The sequence below is a fragment of the Saccopteryx bilineata genome, chromosome 1 (assembly GCF_036850765.1).
Source record: "Saccopteryx bilineata isolate mSacBil1 chromosome 1, mSacBil1_pri_phased_curated, whole genome shotgun sequence".
In the NCBI taxonomy this organism is placed as follows: Eukaryota; Metazoa; Chordata; class Mammalia; order Chiroptera; family Emballonuridae; genus Saccopteryx; species Saccopteryx bilineata.
Genome location: NC_089490.1, coordinates 406,848,999 through 406,870,438, shown reverse-complemented (window position 1 = coordinate 406,870,438; position 21,440 = coordinate 406,848,999). Strand labels below are relative to the sequence as shown.

At 64.8% G+C, this 21,440-nt stretch overlaps 1 protein-coding gene across 1 annotated transcript in view; it reads right to left on the bottom strand.

The window, feature by feature from the left end:
- Positions 1 to 19,814, bottom strand: part of MOB2 (MOB kinase activator 2) — a 39,807-nt gene extending 19,993 nt beyond the window's left edge. The window contains exon 1 of the mRNA XM_066252382.1: positions 19,690 to 19,814. Coding sequence (XP_066108479.1) covers positions 19,690 to 19,706 — 17 coding nt within the window. The 5' untranslated portion in view covers positions 19,707 to 19,814. The remainder of the gene's footprint in view (positions 1 to 19,689) is intronic.
- Positions 19,815 to 21,440: the final 1,626 nt, after the last annotated feature.

Genomic DNA, 21,440 nt, shown 5'->3' with positions numbered 1-21,440 from the left:
GGAGCCTGCCCAGTCATCCCGCCTGGCCCCCAGCCACTGCTGGCCGCAGAGGGCAGGGGCGGCCAGCTCCGGCACAGCCTCCCCCTGACCCCTGCACTGGCATCTGCCTGCCCACGAGCCTCGGGCACGGACAAGGCGGCCTCGTGATGAGGCTGGCCAAGACCCCTGAGCAGCCAGCTCTCCTGGTGAATGCAGCAGGGCCCCACAGCACAGGTAAGGGCAGGTGCTGGTGCTCGCTGACCGCCCCCCCCCCCCGGCGTCACATGGACCCAGAGAAGCCAGTGGGCTCACAGCAGGGGACAGGTGACACAGTCTCTCGCCACGCCCCCAGCCAAGCAGGCACAGAGCCCAGGCATCCAGGGTCCGGGCTGCCTGAGAAAAGGGCACTGTGGGTCCCGCCAAGTCACCCCGCCCTCCCCGCGGGTATAAAAACATCGGCTGCGAGATTTAGCTCAGGCTCAGTACACAGGAAGGCAGCTCAGAGCACAGGGAGGGAGCGGCCGCTGCCAGGACCCAGCTCTGGGCCGGGAGCCTGGGGAGGGCAGGACCGCTTGGCCCTCAAGGCCCAGGGCCCCCCTCACTGCCCCTGGCCTGGGGAGGACAGGACCGCTTGGCCCCCAAGGCCCAGGGCCCCCCTCACTGCCCCCACTCTGCCCCTGGCCTGGCAGCCCACACGTAGTACCCAGGCAGACACTGAGAATCCAAACCATGGGAGCCCAAGCGAGAGGGCAGCCCTGCACTAGAAACCTGCCGGGAGAGTGCGGGGAGAGGGCCGAGAGCTCGCGGGGACGGGGAGGGAGCCCTGAGAGGCGCAGGCGGAGGAGCCCGGCGGGGCAGAGAAGGACGTCCCCTCCCCAGGCCCACCCTCCCCAGGCCCACCAGGGCAGAGAAGGACGTCCCCTCCCCAGGCCCACCGGGAAGGGCCGTTCCCTGGGCCACATCCCCCAGGAGTCAGCTGCAGCCAGGGCCACAGGCTGTCCCCTCGCAGCGGACACCCCCCCTCAGAAGGCCACTGTCTAGGGTCTGGGAGAACTCAGGGGAAGTCTGGGCTGGAGGTCCCAGTCTCCACTCCCGGGAGCCCCGTGAAGTCCAAGCAGCTCCTGCTGTGCGTGCACAGGCACCTGGCTGGTACCAGCACCAGCAAGCGCACGAGGGTCAGAAACCACAAGGAGCTTTGCTCCTGCGAGCTCTGCGGGCAGCCTGGCCTCCTCTGCACCTCTTCCTGCTGTGGCCACAGGCCTGGGGCCCTGTCCCTGCTGTGTTACAGAGGGCACACGCAGGAGGACAGAGGTGACTGAGCTGGGAGAAGGGACCTGGTCCTCTTCCTGGACACCCTGCTGGCCAAGGTGAAAGGGCACATTCCCCACTAATTGAAAACGCTGTTGTTCCTCTTTGGAACTAGAGGGGAGGCATCGGATGTGGGAGTGCCCGCCCGGGAGAGGGAGGCCCAGACGCCAGGCCCAGGCAGACTCCCCGAGGGAGACAGACCCAGAGAAGCCCAAGGAGATGCTCAGCAGAGTGGTGGCTGAGGACAGAGGGCCGGCCAGGGGCCCCGTTCTCCAGCCCACCCTCCACAGCCTGGCCTCCCGCCATCGGCTCCCCCGCACACAAGTTCTCTGAGGGCCCTGCTGGTCTGGTCCCAGGCCCTGGTCCTCAAGGGTTCTTTCTATATCCGGGTCTATGCTTGACCTGTGATGGCGCAGTGGATAGAGCGTCAACCTGGAACCCTGAGGTTGCCGGTTCAAGACCCCTGGGCTTGCCTGGTCAAGGCACATGCAAGAAGCAACTATGAGTTGATACATCCCATTCCGAGCCCCGCCTTTCTCTCTCTGTTCTCTCTATTAAAATCAATAAATAAAATCTTTTAAAATATAAAAATAAAAAAATAAATCCGGGCCTGTTCTCTGTCACTTGCTGGCACCAAGTCCCCCATGGCTGTCCCCCATGAAGGCTCTGACTCCCAAGGGTCTCCGAGGCCCCATGTGACCAGCCTGGTCTCGGGAAGTAGCCCACAGCTACCTCAGGACCCCAGTGTGCTACGCCCCAAGGACCCCCTGCCCCTTGTCATACTGTGTCCACAGGAGTTCAGCAGGAGCAGGCCGTGTGCCCGTCAGCCTCCAGTGGAGAGGAGGGGCCAGCAGTGTACTCACTTCTACATGAACTAACTGCCAACACCCAAACCACAACGGCTGCAAACCAGTGAGGAGAGGGCCACCCCGTCCCAAACCAGCAGCAAAGGCAAGTGAACAACCAGCCACAGGACTCGGCCTCCCACTGGTCACCAGACACAGGCAGGGGCAGACGTCCCCAACTCAGGACAAGACAACGAGGACAGCGGGTGCTGGGGGGGGGTCCACCGTACTCCCCCCTCCCAACGCACAGTGTGGAGCCCCTCTGACCAGAAAGTTCACAAACGCTCAGCTCAGAAGACCCGTGTCCCCGGCGGCTGAGGACAAAGGCCTGCAGAACGCGGGCCTGCACCTGTGCCCGCCAGGAGACCTTGCAGGCGGCAGCTGTGCCCCCCGCCAGGACGGCTTCTGTTATTGGCACTTACTCCCCATGGAACACACAACTGCAGGTGGGCCCCTCCCTTATGCACGCCCCCTCCCAGAAGTCTTCAAAGATCAGTGTTGTGCGCACCACGGGGAAGGAGGGGAGGGCGCTGGGGGCCCAGCATGGACGCTGGCAGGTGGCCACCACGGAGGGGCATGTCTATAGTGGCTGCGTTCAGGAGGCTTGACACAGCTCCGGGGAAGGACGCCAGGAGCTACTACGCAGGAAAGTGCTGTCTGGTTGCATCTGAGTCCTTTGCAACAGTGCGGACAAGCCCTTGGTACTTCCCAAGTGACCCCTGGTGCTTCCCAGCGTGGGGTGTCCATACTGGCCCGGCCGGCTGCGGGCAGGTCTCCCCAGCCCCCCCCACTGCAGTCTCTACGCTGTCCTGTCAGCACTGGCCCGTCAGGCGCTTCCTGGAAGAGGTTCAGGGGAGGAGATGGTTCACGAGAAAAAGGGGGTCACGGAGAGGCGGGGGCCACAGGAAGCGATCTCTCTGGACGTCACCGTGGTTTCACCCGGCCCTCACACGTGAGTGGGGCTGATGCCACGTCCACGGACAAGCCTTTCTGACGGTGTCTCGAGACCATGCTCTTGGGCTGGGTCCCTTCTTTGTTTTGCTCCTGTCCCTGGAGCACGTCTTGGACCTGGTGTTCTGAAATGTCCCCACTGGCCCCCTGGGGACACGCACCACATGACCACTGAGTCCCCGAGGACATGCACCGCGGGAGCCTGCCCAACCTACCTTACCCGCTGAACCTGGAGAAATGCAGTTTCCGTGACAACGGTGTCCCTTGTGCACCCGGCTCTGTCTGGAGCCCCGCCTGCCGCAGGGCCCTGCTCTGCTGCACCCGCCTGCCCTCCGGGCGTCCACACCTGACGTGCTCTTCTGCTGGCTGAGAAACGCACCAGCTTCATCTCCTGCCTCTGACCAGGACTGGACGTGCTGTGGTCTCTCTGTCCCCTCTGTAACGCCCGGCTCTTCTCTGCGGAAGGTGGTCTCTCTGTCCCCTCCGTAACGCCCGGCTCTTCTCTGCGGAAGCTGGTCTCTCCGTCCCCTCCGTAACACCCGGCTCTTCTCTGCGGAAGCTGGTCTCTCTGTCCCCTCTGTAACGCCCGGCTCTTCTCTGCAGAAGCTGCGGTCCTTCCTGGGTGCTGCCCAGCCTTCCGGCCCCTGGCTGCTCCGCCTGAGCCCCTTTTCCTGCCGGTCCTGTTCTCCCCCTTATTCAGGTATTCTTCCAGCATCCAGGGAGCCCTGGCTGCCCACGTGTGTTTCAAAGGGGGCGCTAAGAGCTCCCTGACAGTTCCATGTGCACCACCCGCATGGGGCTCCCTGGCGGCACACGGACGACAGCCCCCCACTGTCAGCGTCTGGGGTCTTTCTCTTGGGCTGGTCGGGCTCCCATTCTTCTGCCTGGAGAGCAGACTGCAGCGCTGGGGCCCCGGGGACAGCCACGTGCTGGCTGGGGGACACCCTGACCCTGTGCATGGCGGTGTATCTAGTGCACAGCCTCCCGCTCCCGGGGTGGGCAGGGTGGGTGCCACGGTGATGAGCCTGCTCCTGCCCGGCTCCTGGGCCCTCAGGAGAGGTGGCTTCCCTGCCCGAGTCCACACCCACCCACCGCCAGCTTCTGACCCCCAGCACCGTCTGGGCCTGGTCGACTTCCACCCTTCAGGCCAGTGGATTCCTGCCTCTCCACAGTTCCCTCTGCTGCCACTGCCATGGGCTCCCTCTGGGCTGGCAGCAAGCAGAGCCAATCAGAAGTCCAGGCCGCATGTGACACGGGATGTGGGCAGGTGGCCCAGCTCCCTCCCATCGAGGGCACCTGTGCTTCCCCTTCCTGGAGGCTCTCACCCAGAGCTGCCCGGTGATGCCCTCTTCCTGCCCGAGGGAGAGGTGAGGGGAGCCCTGGGCTGCAGCACGCAGCAGCTGCCGGGCCCCACGCCCACCCGAGCCCCACGCAGCTCCGTGTCACCAGCACACGAAGAAGCTGTTGGCGCCGTCAGGAGTGCTGCTCCTCTGATGACAGGGCCTGCACCTGGCGCAGGACTCACAGAGCAGGACGCAGCATGGACAGACTGTGCTGCTGGTGGGGCTGGCTGGCGCCCTGGCGGCCTCTGCACGTGGCTCAGCCCCGATCCTCTTCTTGGCCAGACCTCAGAGTAATCCTTCCCTGTATCTCCTAGCCCCACACCACAGAATGCCAGCCAGTCAGAAAGCCATGGCCTGAGGTCCCTGTCCAAGGCCACGGGCTGTATCCAAGTCCCTGCTTAGGCTTCTAAGCAGACCCCACGGCCCCCCTGGGAATGCACTCAGGGACGGGAACAGAGCAGGACCTGCCACCTGCTGCACCCCCAGCCCGGTGCCCAGCCACGCTGCTGAGTCACCTCACCTCTGCATGGAGGGCGGCACGTGGAGACAGGCATGCCCACGCCGGCTCAGAGAAGGGGTCCTGGCCAGCCAGCCTCCAGCAGGCCGCTGGTCTGTCCCCATGAGACCCACCTTGCTAGCACTCACCTTGGCCTGACCCCTCACACCCCTCACACCCCCAGCAGCACCTGCGGGTGGCATGGAACCCACTCCACACCCATGTCGTCTGGTCCAGAACTGGTGCTCCCACCACTGAGGTCACCTGTCCCAGAACTCAGTCCCTCAGCCTTCTTGTGTGGTTGGCAGCGCCCCCTGGTGGACACAGGGTCCACTCTACTTACACGGACAGACCCGTCCATCCTGTCCTCCCTGGTCACAGGACAGGAAAAGGAGACTCACGCTCTGGAGACAGATCTTCCCTCTCCTCTCACGAGCCCTGGAAAGCTCCCCAGTGTCCGGCTTGGTGGCCGTGGCCACCTGGTGGCCAGCCTGTTCTGGACCCACGCTCTGCACACCTGCACTTCCCCTCGCCCTGCAGAACCGTAGCAGGAGGTGGGGGCACTCAGACACACCCCAGAGGCCTCGGCAAGAGGGCTAAAGTGGGCCCTGGCCAGCTATCTGACCTCTCAGACTGGCCTTCCCACCTATAAAAAGGAGACGCTGGGCCCTGGCTGGTTGGCTCAGCGGTAGAGCATCGGCCTGGCGTGCGGGGGACCTGGGTTCGAATCCGGACACACAGGAGAGGCGCCCATTTGCTTCTCCACTCCCCCCACCTCCTTCCTCTCTGTCTCTCTCTTCCCCTCCCGCAGCCAAGGCTCCATTGGAGCAAAGGTGGCCCGGGCACTGGGGATGGCTCCTTGGCCTCTGCCCCAGGCACTAGAGTGGCTCTGGTCGCGGCAGAGCGACGCCCCAGAGGGGCAGAGCGTCGCCCCCTGGTGGGCGTGCCGGGTGGATCCCGGTCGGGCTCATGCGGGAGTCTGTCTGACTGTCTCTCCCTGTTTCCAGCTTTGGAAAAATACAAAAAAAAAAAAGGGGGGGATGCTGACCTACAGTCCAGGGTGCCCTGAGCAGCAGAGGACCACAGCACATGTGTGGGGACCCAGATAAGCTCCTGGACGCCCCGGGCAGGTGGGATCCGCTGCCCGAGAGGAGGGCGCTTTGGCTGCTGGGGCAGCCGACACAAGCACGTGCTCTGGGTGTAAGAACAGGGTGCCGCCCGGGAAAGCGAGCCTGTGCGCAGCCCCTGGAGAGCAAGCACTGTAAACAGACAGCGCCAAGCACCAGCTGCTCCGGGGTCTCACCACCCCTGACTGTGTCGGCCCCTGGGCCCCCAGCCCCGCCCCCGGGGAAGCGCCTCTGTGTGGGGCGTGCGGGGAGCAAGAAGGGCCCTTCCCCAGCCGGGACCAGTGAATCCAAACACAGCATCCTGAGCACGCCTGGAAGCGGTCCACAGAGAACTTCCCAAAGGCAAGGAGATGGAAAACCCGCTCAGCCCACTGGACCGGACCAGACACAGCAGCACCTGCCCAAACGGGGGCTGCAGCGCACAGAGCGGGCAGGAGCTAACAGAAAGTATGTGGCAGAATGTATCCACAAGGAGAGGACCGCCACTCCCCCGTAAGATATCAGGGAAGACTGCTGCCACGGCCCCTGCTACATTGTTTCCAACTCACACACAGGGAAACCACCAGCGCACAGGTTGTCCCCACGGGGGAAAGAGCCCGCCGCCAGCCCAGCCCAGGAGGAGGCCACAGGTCTCAGCAAGACCCAGAACAGAGAACAAAGACACAAAAACGGGTCTAGGGTTCCGTGTGCCACCAAGAAAAGGGGAGGAGACACTCTTCTCTCCTTCCACTGCTGGAAGGTGACACCATGCCACTTTATTTTGTGTTTCTTTATACAACCAAGAAAAGCATGCATACCCATGTGGACCCGGACCTCAGACCTCCTTCTGCACACAGCCTGGTGCCCCTGCCTCTGCGGCTTCCTCTCCGCTGTGGTCCCCCCGTCCATGCGAGACCATGCAAAGGACACCGGGTGAAGCGCTGGGTGCCTGAGGGAGCCTGACAGGGTGCTAACCCACCAGCCACACACTCCGGCCCTGAGCGTCAAGCTGCTGGACAGCACTGCTCCGCCTCACCCTCCACAGGGGCCAGGGCAGCCGGCCCCACGGCCGCCAAGTTCCTAAGTCCAGTCAAGTGAGCGCAGAGGCACTGCCCAGTGGCCCACGCAGGCTGCCCAGAAACCACACCTTCTCCTGGGCCCCTTCCCCTCCCACCAGGCATCCCCATCTCAGGGAGGGACAGGCTCCTCTCCTCTGAGCTCTGGGCCGGCACTGGTGCGGCACACCTCGGATCTCATTCCCACCGGGGCTCCCACGGGACCGAACTCCCTGTGCCCACTGCATCAGGACCCCCGGCCTGCACCTGGGCCATGATACCGCCCCTGGCTCCCGCACGTCCCCCGGCTTCAGCTCCACTACCCTGCCCCCTCAAAGGGCTCTCAGCTCTCAGCAGAGGACCCTGGGTCGGTATCCAGTGTGGCTGGGCCAGGCTGAACTCGGGCAGCTTCCTACACCCTCTGTGCCTGGTTGTCACCCCTGAAACACGGTCACAACGAGCACCCCGCAGTGCAGGGCGGAAGGTGGAGCAGGTGTGTGGACAGGGAGCTCTGGGCTGCCAATCACCCGTCTCTGCCCTGGTCACCTCAAGCTGGCCCTGCCACCTGTGGGCTGCGGAAGCTGTCCCACCTGAGCGCCGCTGGGTCTCGAGAAAACACACCCTGCTCCACGGAGCTCCCTGAAGTCTTCCTGGCACACTCAACTCCACAAGGCCACCCTGAGGAAGCAGCACGGGACAGGAGCTCGACACCCATGGGCAGCTGTATACGAGGGGGCAGGTCCCAGCCAGGCACAGATGAGGCCACACAGAGGCTCACGGTAGAAAAAGGACTGAGTGCTCTCCAGAATGCAAAAGAACACTTGTAGACACGACCTCCAGCAACTCACTTCTGAACGCTGAGGGGACACGGGAAGGGGTCTGGCTCTGGGTTCCCTGACAGTGCTGGGGGCAATGGCTGCCAAGGTCCGTCTGTGTCTTGTCTCACTCGTCAGACCGGCCGCTGCAGAGGGAGGGAAAGAGCAGCCCTTCCTGCCACTGTGCCCCCCATCGCAGCCTGCTCTCCCTCCCCGAGCTGCCCAGACCCCCTCTACCCTTCCGGGCAGTACCGGCTGCAGCCACTGCTACAAAGGGTGCGGCCCTGGCCCCGCTGCCACCGCATGCCGCACACCGGGACTGCTCCGACCTGCGGGCCAGCCCCTCCCAGGCAGGTGCCACCAGTGCTCAGGGGACAGGCTCCGACAGGAGAAGGGACGTGAGACAGGACTTTCCGGGTCTGCAGAAGCCTCTGCTCGCTCATTTAAACTTGCCGTTCCAGACAGAGACTCGCACCTGCGTAAACAGCGTGGGGCCTCATTTCCTCAGAGGCGTCTGGGTCCTGACTCATCACCACAAGCTCAGCGCTGCGGGCACCCCCTGGACGGAGCGAGCGAGCGAGCGAGGAAGCAGCACTGGGCTGCTGCGGCCAGGCCAGGATGGGGGCCAGGAAGCAGGGGACACAGCGCCCCGCATCTCCAGGGCGGGACAGAGAGACAAAGGAAGAGAGCGCGGGGGGACAGGGGGCCTCCTGGGCACGGGGCCGCCTGGTGCAGAAGCCCAGTCCCGCCCTCTCCCCTCCAGGCAGCAGAGCCAGGGGGGAGGTGAGAGCCCAGGTACGGGTACTTGGAGCACCGGGGACTCCACCCCCAAGGGGAGGCTATGACAACTCAGGCCCCGACTGATAACACCCCAACCAGCTCACGGCACAGATGACTGAAATGGGGCGCCTGCCAGGGGAAGATGCCCACCACACACAGCAGGTGTGTGACCCTCCCACACACATACCACAAACATGCATACACAGCGACACATGCATGTATGCACGGCCTGTACACACCACACATGTGCACATGGCATGCACACACCACGTACATGCCACACAGATACTGCACACGTGGGACATGCATGCATGTGTACACATGGCACACACATGCATGTGCACAGAGCATGCACACATCATACATGCACACCCAGGACAGGCCCCCACCCCGTCTGAACACAAGGCAGCACAGCAGGCCCAGGCTTCAGCCCCCAGGGCAGCTAGTCCAGACCAGCTGCCACCTCCCCTGTCCCCAGGGCCACAGTGCAGGTGCTGGGGGCTGACACGCTGTGACAGCCGGATGCCCCGCCCCCGCAAGGTCAGGGCAAGGCCACGACACCGTGCAGACCGGACCCCACGTCCCACACAGCAGCGCCACTCCTGTGATGCAGGCATGCCAGGAACAGCTGCCCCAGGAGACGGGACACCAGGACCTCGCCACTCGCCAGCGTGACTGAGGCCTAGGAACCTGACACAAGAGCTCCTGGTCAGATGGTAGTGGACAGGGGCCTGGGCCTCGTCAGTGGACAGCAAAGGCCACGCTGCTGACCCTGACGTGCACCACCACCAACGCCAGCCCTCGGTCAGCCCGCCCCGTGTCCCTGCTGTGCCGACAGCAGCAGGGACACAGCCGACCTGGGAAGCAGATGTGAGGTGGGGGACGCAGATAGCAGGCCCCCAGGCCCCCAGGCCGTGTGCCGCCCAACACCATGCCCACGGGGTGCGGCTGCCCTGGCCACTGGGGACAAAGCCCACAGCACACAGCTGAGCGGCCCCTCCAGACAGAACCCAGCCCAGCACCACCACGGAGCAGGGGCACCCAAGGCCTCTGCCCGGGCCTCACACTAGAATCACCCACGCCCAGCAGGGAGCAGAGCGGGGGCCTGGGGCGAGACGGCCAGGGCCCCAGCACTGGAGCAGACCGCCTTCTGAGCCCACACTGTGCATGCGGCCTCCACCCCATCCCCACTGTGCTGTGGGGACACCCACTACGGAGCTGGGCTGGCCCTGGCCCTTGTGCAGTGGGACGTGAGCCCCACCACTGGGCGGAGGGCAGTGCCCTGCACAGAGCTGTCTTCTCAGGACAGAGCGACGCTGCTGGTGAGCCCAGGGCCCAGCCTCCCTCCTGGTGACAGTGTCCTCGGGGGCCAGCAGACCACTAACGCCCCTCTCTGAAACCAGGAGGCCCATGAGGAGGAGGCGCCACGCGAGAGGAAACAGGACGAAGGGCAGAGCACCCCACAGGAAGCAGGCTCCCCCATCACGGCCCCCGCCCTGCCCCTCGTCCCTGCAGTCACGTGGGGCACGCCGGTGTGGACCCCCATGCCAGCCGGGAGGAGGCACGCCAAAGACAGCAGGTCACAACCAGACGACACACGTCTCGTCACACGCATCACAGACGCCAGGAGCCCTCGGCAGAGCCCGGCGGGCAGGGTTTCTTCAGCCAGAGAGGCAGGAGGCCGTCCCCGCGGGGACAACAGACTGGACTGGAAAACAAGGGTTTTGATTACAAAGCGTTCCTCAGCCCCTGCCCACGGCGACTGTCTGCAGAAGTGACTGCTCTCCGCTCCCAGCGGCCTGCCCCGTGGGTCTCCTGGCACGAAGGCCCCTCCAGCGGCCTCTCCCGTGGCTGCAGTGCGCATGCCCCTGCCCCGTGGGTCTCCTGGCACGAAGGCCCCTCCAGCGGCCTGCCCCGTGGGTCTCCTGGCACGAAGGCCCCTCCAGCGGCCTGCCCCGTGGGTCTCCTGGCACGAAGGCCCCTCCAGCGGCCTGCCCCGTGGGTCTCCTGGCACGAAGGCCCCTCCAGCGGCCTCTCCCATGGCTGCAGTGCGCATGCCCCCTGCCCCGTGCCACCGTCAGCGGCACAGCACCCGCACGCACTGGGCACAGAAGTCACGGGGTCTCTGGCTCGCACCTCACAGTCCACAGCACGGCTTAGGATGAACTGCCTCATCACACGTGTCCCCAGAGAACACGCTGCCAGGCCAGGGCCGCACATGACGAGACCTAACACAGACAAGCTGTGTCTGAGCCAATCTCACACCCTGAGCTCACTGCCACACCCGCCCAGGGGCTCAGACAGCTGACTCCTGCATGCCACGTGGCCCCGGCAGGCCCTCCCACAGTCTGGGCGAAGCAGGGCAGCCACTTCAGTGGGCACAGGCCACGCATGCCAAACCCCAAGACTGGGTTCCAGGGCACATGGTCCCTGAGGAGCCGTGTGCCAGTCCAGGGCTGACCGACGCAAAGGGTGGAGGAGATGTTCGCTCCGGCACCCCGAGGGGAGCTCTCTGAGTGCGTGCCACACAGAGATGCTCAGTGAACACCCACCAAAGCGCGCTTCTGCTCGCTGAACACGGCAGCAGTATGCCAAACAAAGAGATAAGAAGTAACTGCCCGCGTGGCACTGGCCTGCGCTCAGGAACAGCTGCAGGTGGGGACGGACGGGCACTGCCCAGCAACTGTGCAAAGAGGGAAGAAAGCGGCAGGAGACAGCCAACACGTGGCCGGAGCCCAGAGCCACGCGTCCCCGCCCCAAGCAGCACCGCAGGTCACACGTGGCCGGAGCCCAGAGCCACGCGTCCCCGCCCCAAGCAGCACCGCAGGTCACACGTGGCCGGAGCCCAGAGCCACGCGTTCCCGCCCCAAGCAGCACCGCAGGTCACACGTGGCCGGAGCCCAGAGCCACGCGTCCCCGCCCCAAGCAGCACCGCAGGTCACACGTGGCCGGAGCCCAGAGCCACGCGTCCCCGCCCCAAGCAGCACCGCAGGTCACACGTGGCCGGAGCCCAGAGCCACGCGTCCCCGCCCCAAGCAGCACCACAGGTCATATGTGTCCGGAGCCCGGAGGCCAGAGCCACACGTTCCCTCCCCAAGCAGCACCGCAGGTCATATGTGTCCGGAGCCCAGGGCCACGCGATCCCGCCCCAAGCAGCACCGCAGGTCATATGTGTCCGGAGCCCGGAGCCCAGAGCCCAGAGCCACGCGTCCCCGCCCCAAGCAGCACCGCAGGTCACACGTGTCCGGAGCCCAGAGCCACACGTTCCCGCCCCAAGCAGCACCGCAGGTCACACGTGTCCGGAGCCCGGAGCCCAGGGCCACGCGTTCCCGCCCCAAGCAGCACCGCAGGTCATATGTGTCCGGAGCCCGGAGGCCAGAGCCACGCGTCCCCGCCCCAAGCAGCACCGCAGGTCATATGTGTCCGGAGCCCGGAGGCCAGAGCCACACGTTCCCTCCCCAAGCAGCACCGCAGGTCATATGTGTCCGGAGCCCAGGGCCACGCGATCCCGCCCCAAGCAGCACCGCAGGTCATATGTGTCCGGAGCCCGGAGGCCAGAGCCACACGTTCCCGCCCCAAGCAGCACCGCAGGTCATATGTGTCCGGAGCCCGGAGCCCAGAGCCACGCGTCCCCGCCCCAAGCAGCACCGCAGGTCACACGTGTCCGGAGCCCAGAGCCACACGTTCCCGCCCCAAGCAGCACCGCAGGTCACACGTGTCCGGAGCCCGGAGCCCAGTGCCACGCGTTCCCGCCCCAAGCAGCACCGCAGGTCATATGTGTCCGGAGCCCGGAGGCCAGAGCCACGCGTCCCCGCCCCAAGCAGCACCGCAGGTCACACGTGTCCGGAGCCCAGAGCCACACGTTCCCGCCCCAAGCAGCACCGCAGGTCACACGTGTCCGGAGCCCGGAGCCCAGGGCCACGCGTTCCCGCCCCAAGCAGCACCGCAGGTCACACGTGTCCGGAGCCCGGAGCCCAGGGCCACGCGTTCCCGCCCCAAGCAGCACCGCAGGTCACACGTGTCCGGAGCCCGGAGCCCAGGGCCACACGTTCCCGCCCCAAGCAGCACCGCAGGTCACACGTGTCCGGAGCCCGGAGCCCAGGGCCACACGTTCCCGCCCCAAGCAGCACCGCAGGTCACACGTGTCCGGAGCCCGGAGGCCAGAGCCACACGTTCCCGCCCCAAGCAGCACCGCAGGTCATATGTGTCCGGAGCCCGGAGCCCAGAGCCACGCGTCCCCGCCCCAAGCAGCACCGCAGGTCACACGTGTCCGGAGCCCAGAGCCACACGTTCCCGCCCCAAGCAGCACCGCAGGTCACACGTGTCCGGAGCCCGGAGCCCAGGGCCACGCGTTCCCACCCCAAGCAGCACCGCAGGTCACACGTGTCCGGAGCCCAGAGCCACACGTTCCCGCCCCAAGCAGCACCGCAGGTCACACGTGTCCGGAGCCCAGAGCCACACGTTCCCGCCCCAAGCAGCACCGCAGGTCACACGTGTCCGGAGCCCGGAGCCCAGGGCCACGCATCCCCGCCCCAAGCAGCACCGCAGGTCACATGTGGCCAATATCACATGTGGCACCCCCCCCCCGGAAGCATCCACACTCTGTCCTCTGGCTTCAATCATTCCTGACAGTGTTCCCGAGCCCTGTCCTATGGGGCACTGGACACCAGCGGGTGTGCCCCAGCCAGACGTCCTATGGGAAAGAAAAACAAACATCATGAAGACAAAGAGCCAGGAGACGCCTGCCAGCCACAAAGGACAGCCCTCCGTTTCCAGCAGGGCCGGCCCATCGGGGACCAACGCCATCCCCCAGACAGGCGCCCAGTGTCGGCACACCCAGCACAGGGAAAGAGCCTGGACTCGGCCTCCCGCACATGCCAGGCGAGCACATCCACGACAAACCAAGGACGTGGGGTGTGGGTGTGCACAAGTTTCCGAGAACACTGCAAGGGTGGCACAGGAAACGCTGGGACGACAGGAACGCTGGCACGGGCCTCCTGTGCTCACCGCCCAGACCAGACAGCCACTGCCCAGGCCATGACTCAACAACAGCCCCAGGCACCTCGGGGACCCTCCCAAGCGCTGGGAGTTCCTGCACCCTCCCGGGAGGTGGGCCTTTCCAGGATCCTGGGGAGGGTGCCTGGGTGGGCACACAGTGGGCGGTGACACCCGGGGTGAGAACACCGGGACCAAGGCTGGACGCGGGCGGCTGACGTGGGCAAAGCCATCCCTCCCCAGCCGCGGCTCATCCCAAAAGCACCTGCCAGGGACAGCCCCGCCCAGCGCCCTTCCGAGGCCCCTCTGGTGCTCGTGTCCTGCTCGGCCCCGGCCTGTGGCACAGCTTTGAGGACACCACACGTGAGTTTCTGGCAGACGCTCCTCGCGGGAGGGCGAGTGACGCATGAGGTGTTGCTAAGAGTGCCCAGGTTAGGCCCAGATGACCGCCTGGGGGGAGCCCTCGTGGAATGCAGCTGGTCCTGGAAGTGTCCCTCTGGTCACTGCTTCTGGGAGGGGCCACTGGGTGGGGGACAGTGTCAGTGATCAGGCCTCCGTGCCCAGACACAGGCCTGCCTCCCCTCCACCCCGGAAACTCCCGACGCAGCGACCAGCTCTGGGCCACCCTCCGCTTGGCCCCTGCACCCCAGCTCCACCTCATCCTCTGTCCACGCTCTCTGTACGTGTTCAGGTCCCTTTCCCCGGCCTGAGAACGTGGCCACCGTGGAAGCTCTGAGCCCGGGCACAGGGCTGGGGGGGGGACCCCAGCAGACGGTGACGGAGTCAGGACCGGGGGTCTCCACAGCTGAGGACGTGGTCCCTCTCCTGTCAGGACCGGGGGTCTCCACAGCTGGGGACGTGGTCCCTCTCCTGTCAGGACCGGGGGTCTCCACAGCTGGGGACGTGGTCCCTCTCCTGTCAGGACCGGGGGTCTCCACAGCTGGGGACGTGGTTCCTCTCCTGTCAGGACCGGGGGTCTCCACAGCTGGGGATGTGGTCCCTCTCCTGTCAGAACAGGGCCGGATCACAGCAGCACCCTTCATGGTCGGCAGACAGCGGGGACGATCCAGACGTCAGTGGAGAAGCAACGTGGCCCTGTACCCCCAAAAGCTGGGCGGCGGCCACGTGCAGCAACGCTGACGAGCTGTCACAGTGTTGCGCTAAAGTGATCCGGGCACAGGCAGACCACGCACTGTGACTCCATCTACACGCCACAGGCAGACCACGCACTGTGACTCCATCTACACGCCACAGGCAGACCACGCACTGTGACTCCATCTACACGCCACAGGCAGACCACGCGCTGTGACTCCATCTACACGCCACAGGCAGACCACGCGCTCTGACTCCATCTACACGCCACAGGCAGACCACGCGCTGTGACTCCATCTACACGCCACAGGCAGACCACGCGCTGTGACTCCATCTACACGCCACAGGCAGACCACGCGCTCTGACTCCATCTACACGCCACAGGCAGACCACGCGCTGTGACTCCATCTACACGCCACAGGCAGACCACGCGCTGTGACTCCATCTACACGCCACAGGCAGACCACGCGCTGTGACTCCATCTACACGCCACAGGCAGACCACGCGCTGTGACTCCATCTACACGCCACAGGGAGACCACGCGCTGTGACTCCATCTACACGCCACAGGCAGACCACGCGCTGTGACTCCATCTACACGCCACAGGCAGACCACGCGCTGTGACTCCATCTACACGCCACAGGCAGACCACGCGCTGTGACTCCATCTACACGCCACAGGCAGACCACGCACTGTGACTCCATCTACACGCCACAGGCAGACCACGCGCTCTGACTCCATCTACACGCCACAGGCAGACCACGCACTGTGACTCCATCTACACGCCACAGGCAGACCACGCACTGTGACTCCATCTACACGCCACAGGCAGACCACGCACTGTGACTCCATCTACACGCCACAGGCAGACCACGCACTGTGACTCCATCTACACGCCACAGGCAGACCACGCGCTGTGACTCCATCTACACGCCACAGGCAGACCACGCACTGTGACTCCATCTACACGCCACAGGCAGACCACGCGCTGTGACTCCATCTACACGCCACAGGCAGACCACGCGCTGTGACTCCATCTACACGCCACAGGCAGACCACGCGCTGTGACTCCATCTACACGCCACAGGCAGACCACGCGCTCTGACTCCATCTACACGCCACAGGCAGACCACGCACTGTGACTCCATCTACACGCCACAGGCAGACCACGCGCTGTGACTCCATCTACACGCCACAGGCAGACCACGCGCTGTGACTCCATCTACACGCCACAGGCAGACCACACACTGTGACTCCATCTACACGCCATGCCCCAAACAGGCAAATCTGACAGAGACAGAGGAAAGGAGCAGCTGCCAGGGCGGGGACGGCAGGGGCGCGGACAGACACCAGGTTTCTCCTGGCGTGGCGGCACGTTCTCAGATTCAACTGGGGTGACGGGTTCACCACTCTACTTTCACTAAAAATCACTTAACCGTACACTTAAAGTCAGTGAACTTCCTGGTGTGCACATCACACCTCCATGAGGCTGTTAAAAAGAAGTCGAGGTCTCCGTCTTGGTCTTATTCTCCCCCTAAGCAGGCCCAGCGGCCAGCGCCAGCCACACCTCCTGCGAGTCAGGGTGTGAGGAAGCAGTCACTGGCACACCACTAGCCCCTGCAGGTGCCACCCGGGCACAGCACCCCTGAAGGCAGAGCCAGACAGGCCAGACAGCCCGCGGCTGCTGAGCAGAGACACGCCGGCCAGCCAAGAGCTGCCAGGCCAGGCACCCCGGCGCTGTGCCCACGCTGTGCATCATCTCCTCCTCCAGAGCCAGGGAACTCCCCACCTCACCCCCCTCCGCTGCGCGTGGCGGAGAGCAGGATGGGCTGTGTCAAGGCGTCTGCAGCCTGAGGAAGGGGGAGAGGGCTCCTAGGCTGTAGGTCCAGTCCGGAGGGCAGGCATGACCCTGCCAACACCACCCCAAGGGCCCAGCAGGGGCCAGAGGGACAGATGGACGGCCCAGGTGTGCGCCCACGGGTCAGAGGAGGGAGGAAGCACACCTCCTCTTCTGTGTTACCAGGTGCTCAGAAGCTCCCAGCTTGTGCTTTCTGTGGGTAAAATCTAAACCACAAATTCCTCGTCGGCTCACACTGCCCGTGACCGCCAGTGAAGGATAGGACACGCGTGTCCCCCGAACTACACGCAGCGCGGCAGGGCTCCTCGCCGCCCAGGCCCCGTGACCCCTCTCTGGGCTGGTGTCCTTGCCGGCGTCACCAGCTTGCCCAGGTGAGGCCCAGAGGACCCGAGAGGTGGACTGCGTGAGAAGCAGCGACCCTTTGTGAGTTAGAAAAGGGAAGGCCGGGGCCCCGGCTTCTGCGGGCAGCTCAGCGCCGCGCACAGCGCGGGGACCGCGTGGCAGGCAGGACAGCCGTGCGCCCCACACACAGCGCGGCCTCTCTCCAGAGGAGCGCCCCAGGCCCGGGGAAGCAGGTTGCAACGTGCTGGCGTTACCCTGGCTTCCTTCCTGCAGGACCTCCCTTTCCTCAGACGCAGGCGGGGAGCGGAAGACAGAGCCGCCCCATTACTCAGCAGAACGCTCTCCGCGACGAACACCGTCCTGGGGACGACAGTGGCCACAGAAGGAAGGAGCAAGCACTGTGGCCACTGCAGTCAAGTCCATACTTGGTCACCCGAGATGAACCGATGCAAAGAGACTCTTTAAAAATAAAAAAATTTTAAAAAGAGCAACAATAAAAAAAAGTTTAAAACACAAAAAGAGAACTATGTTCTGAAGTGCCTGCTTGATGCTGAATGGTTTGGATTCATAGAAACAGCAAGAAAGATTAAAAAAAAATTTTTTTTCCCTGTACTCTCCCCGGCTGAAACCCAGTAAAAGGGCCAATGGCAGCTGCAGTCCTGGCACTGAGTGCCCCAAAGGTGCCCAACGGGCACGAGCTCCTTTGCACACCGCTTGCCGGAGGGGGGGGACCGGATCCAGTGCGAAGTGGACCGGAGTGGGAGACCCCAGGGGGCAGGGGCTCCACCACTCACACCCTCCGAGCCGAGTCTGGGTCTCGATATCTTCACATTTCCAGTAAGCGCTCCACAGACACGTGGGAGGGACAGAGGGGCCGCTGGGCCCTCCCGCTCCAGCATCCTGTGACACCACACTGCAAACAAGCTTTTGAAGAAGATCAGAACTTGACAACGGAAATTATTCCTTTCTTTCTTTTCTTTTTTTTTTTTAAGGAGGGGGCTCCTAGTTAAGGAGTTATCAAAGACTTGATGATTTCTCACATCCCATAAACAACTAAACTGAAAAACACATATGCAAAGATAACCAGACTCCATCCTAAGCCTTCTGTGACATCTCTCGCGTCCCTCTTGGAACTGCCTAGTGGACAGCCAGGCGGAGCACACGCTCCTTCCCTTCCCAACGAGGCAGCGGCTCCCGGCCTGGTCCCTCTCAGACTGCCTTCCTCCAGCCTGGCACTGGGACCCGCTACCCCGGGCGTGGGCCCAAGGGATGAGTGCTCCGCTGACCACACCCAGACCACTGCCCCAAGAACCAGTCCCTTGTAAGCCCAACGGTGCTTAACGTCTGGATGTCCACAAGCACAGACCTCGGTCAGCTTCCAGGCACTGGAGTACCTGCTTCTTCTGGATTCAGGCAGGTACTAACCACACAACCAGAAGACCAGCAGCTGCTTCCTCAGGAACCCAGCACATCAGGCCGGTCCGTCCCCCCACACAGCCCTGTGAACGCAACCCACCAAGCCACAGTGCACTTGGCCAGGACAGGCTCCCCGGGAGGCCAGGTCGCCTCTGACACAGTCCATCGGGATCAGTGCAGGAAGCCAGTGTCCACAATCCAAGACAAAGCAAACACAGCCAGCGGCCCTCCCTCCCAGGAGGCGCCTACCAAACACCTCTCGGAGGGACCTCGGCCCACAGGCGGAACCCTGCGAGTGCTCCGGCCACGCCACACTACAAGGACCCCACCCCATGGCACCGGGGGTGGGGTGGGGGGTCGCAGAGGCAGGGGACCACCTACAGCTGGACAGCGAACAGCAGCAGGGCTGGGGGAGTCCGTGCTGCCTGTCCAAGCAGCCGGCCGGCCGGCCACTCAGTCCCAGGGTCACCCGGACGCTGCCCTGCACTCTGGCTGCACGCCTCCTCCCCCTGCCACACTCGGCACTTCTCTCCGGCCTCTCCATTCATCCCTCAAGCGGCTCGTCCCCGCCACCGTCCCGGGGTCCCCCCTTCCCGACGCTGCACACACCCCCGCGGACACAGGTGGGTCTGCCCCTCACCCGACGCCTCGGTCCCCCAACAGCACCCTCCCCTCTGGCCCTGCCCCCCACCCGTGCCAGGGGAAACAAAGCGGGCACTCCGGACCTGGCCCCTCCCTTCCAGGACACGAGTGGACACGAGTGTCCGGCCCAGACAGACGACGAGCCCTCCCCCCGGGCCCGGGCCCCAGGACCCCGAATCAGGACCCCGACTCCGACGGGGGGCTCTTATTGAAGAGAAGGGCTGGGGCTTCAGGGAGCGGGACCTCAGAAAACAAGACGGCTGCACGCACAGCCCACCGGACCGCAGAACTTTCTGTTTTCTGCTGTTTTGCAGACGACGTGACGTTTCGCCGCGTTCGCCACCAAAGACAAAAGCCGAGCGGGGTGACGGCTCCCCGGCCCGCCCGGGGCTTCCTTCCTCCGCCGCCGCGGCCGGACCCGCCGGGGGCACCGCGCCCTCCGGCCCGGCCGCCCCGCGCCGCCGTCCCCGCCGCCCGCCCCGGGGCCGCCGAGCTGTCTCCTTCCCGCAGCGAGTCCCCCCCCAAGGCGATCGCGGCGCCCGGCGGCGGGTGCGGGTCCGGCCGGCTCCCCGGCCACTGCCCCCGGCCTCGCCCCGCTCCCGCTCCCGGTCCCCCCGGAGACGCCCCTCGCCGGCCCGGCCTTCCCTCCCCGGCCGCCCGACTCACCCCATGAGCCAGTCCATGGCTGCGCGGGACCCGCCGCGCCCGCCGCCCGACACGCTCGGCCCTCAGCCCGCGGCGGCGGCGGCGGCGGCGGCCGGAAGTAAACACTCGCTCGCTCACTCCCACACACGCGCGCGCCGCCGGGCGCCGCCGGAAGTGACGTGACGCGCAGCCTGCTGGGAAATGGAGTCCTCCCCCCCGCCCGCCCGTACGGCCCCCTCCTGCCTCGCGCTTCCCCAGGCCTGTGCGGTGCGCGCGCATCCTGCTCAGAGCCGGCGTCCGGCTGCCTCCTCGCCGCGCTGCGCCGCGCAGTCGGAGTGACCTCTGAGCCTCTAGCTAGACTGTCCCTCTGCCGCCCGGACACCCCGGACGACCCGCTCACACGCCGGGCTGTGCACCGCACCCCGCACTGTCCGCCCCTGCAGCCCCCTCCCCTCCTCTCCGAGGAGCCCCTCCAGCCCTCCCCTCTCCTCCAGGTCCCCTCGGTCACCTCGCCTGCCCCCCAGGCTCGAAGTCTCAGATATCACTCAGGGCTCTCCGTTGCCAACGACAGAAAGGTCTCAGGTGGGAGGACGAGGTGGAGGATGGCGGTGGCTCCCCATCGGCCTGGGGCGGCGGGGGCGGCACTTGGAGAGACGGAGAGCCGAGCCCGGGCGCGGACCGCGGTGGCCTCCTCTGCGATCCCGAGCCCCTGCGTCCTGCCATCCCCCTTGCCGGCCACCAGCCAGTGAAACCTCTCCATCCTGGCCTCCCTTGCAGGCGCGGGAGGCCAGGGACATCGTTGTGTGGCCAATGAGGCGAGCCGAGGGCCACTGGGGAGGCCTCCCTCCTGAACGAACCAACGAAAGGAAGGAAGAGGCTTGGGCTTCTGCCGCTTCTGCAGGGTCTCGATGCCCGGAGGCCCAGAGCCAGCTTGGGACCGGGATAGTGGAAGCCCCTGGGAACAAAGACAGAGCCGGGGGCATCATCGATGGGGGGCCTTCAAAGAGCTGCCTGGCCAGCCCCAAGTTCCCTTCCTCCAGAGATTCAGAGGTACGACAGACGTAAACCTTCGGCCCGGCCCAGCCGACCGCTTCCTACCAGGATGTGAGCTACAGATGGTGAAGACTTCACGGCTGCCATCGCTGGAGCCAGAAACCAGTGCCCTGGATGCAGCGCCCAGGACGCCATACTTCCTAGAGAGAGCAGGGCTGCAGCGGCCACGGCACACTGGCGGGAGTGGACTCGGGGCGGAGGGCGTACTGGGGAAACAGGAGGCTGCCACCTTCTAGATCAGGGGTCCCCAAACTTTTTACACAGGGGCCAGTTCACTGTCCCTCAGAGCGTTGGAGGGCCGGACTATAAAAAAAAACTATGAACAAATCCCTATGCACACTGCACATATCTTATTTTAAAGTAAAAAAAAAAGGGGGGGGGGAACAAATACAATATTTAAAATAAAAAAACAAGTAAATTTAAATCAAGAAACTGACCAGTATTTCAATGGGAACTATGGGCCTGCTTTTGGCTAATGAGATGGTCAATGTGCTCCTTTCATGGACCACCAATGAAAGAGGTGCCCCTTCTGGAAGTGCAGCAGGGGCCAGATAAATGGCCTCAGGGGGCCGCATGTGGCCCGCGGGCCGTAGTTTGGGGACCCCTGTTCTAGAGTGCAAGGCAGACCCGCCTGATAAGGAGGGGATTCCTAGGCAGGAAGTTAGTCCACCCCGAGAAACGCCATTCTTCCTCCACCTCCACGTTCAAAGAGAGAGAGA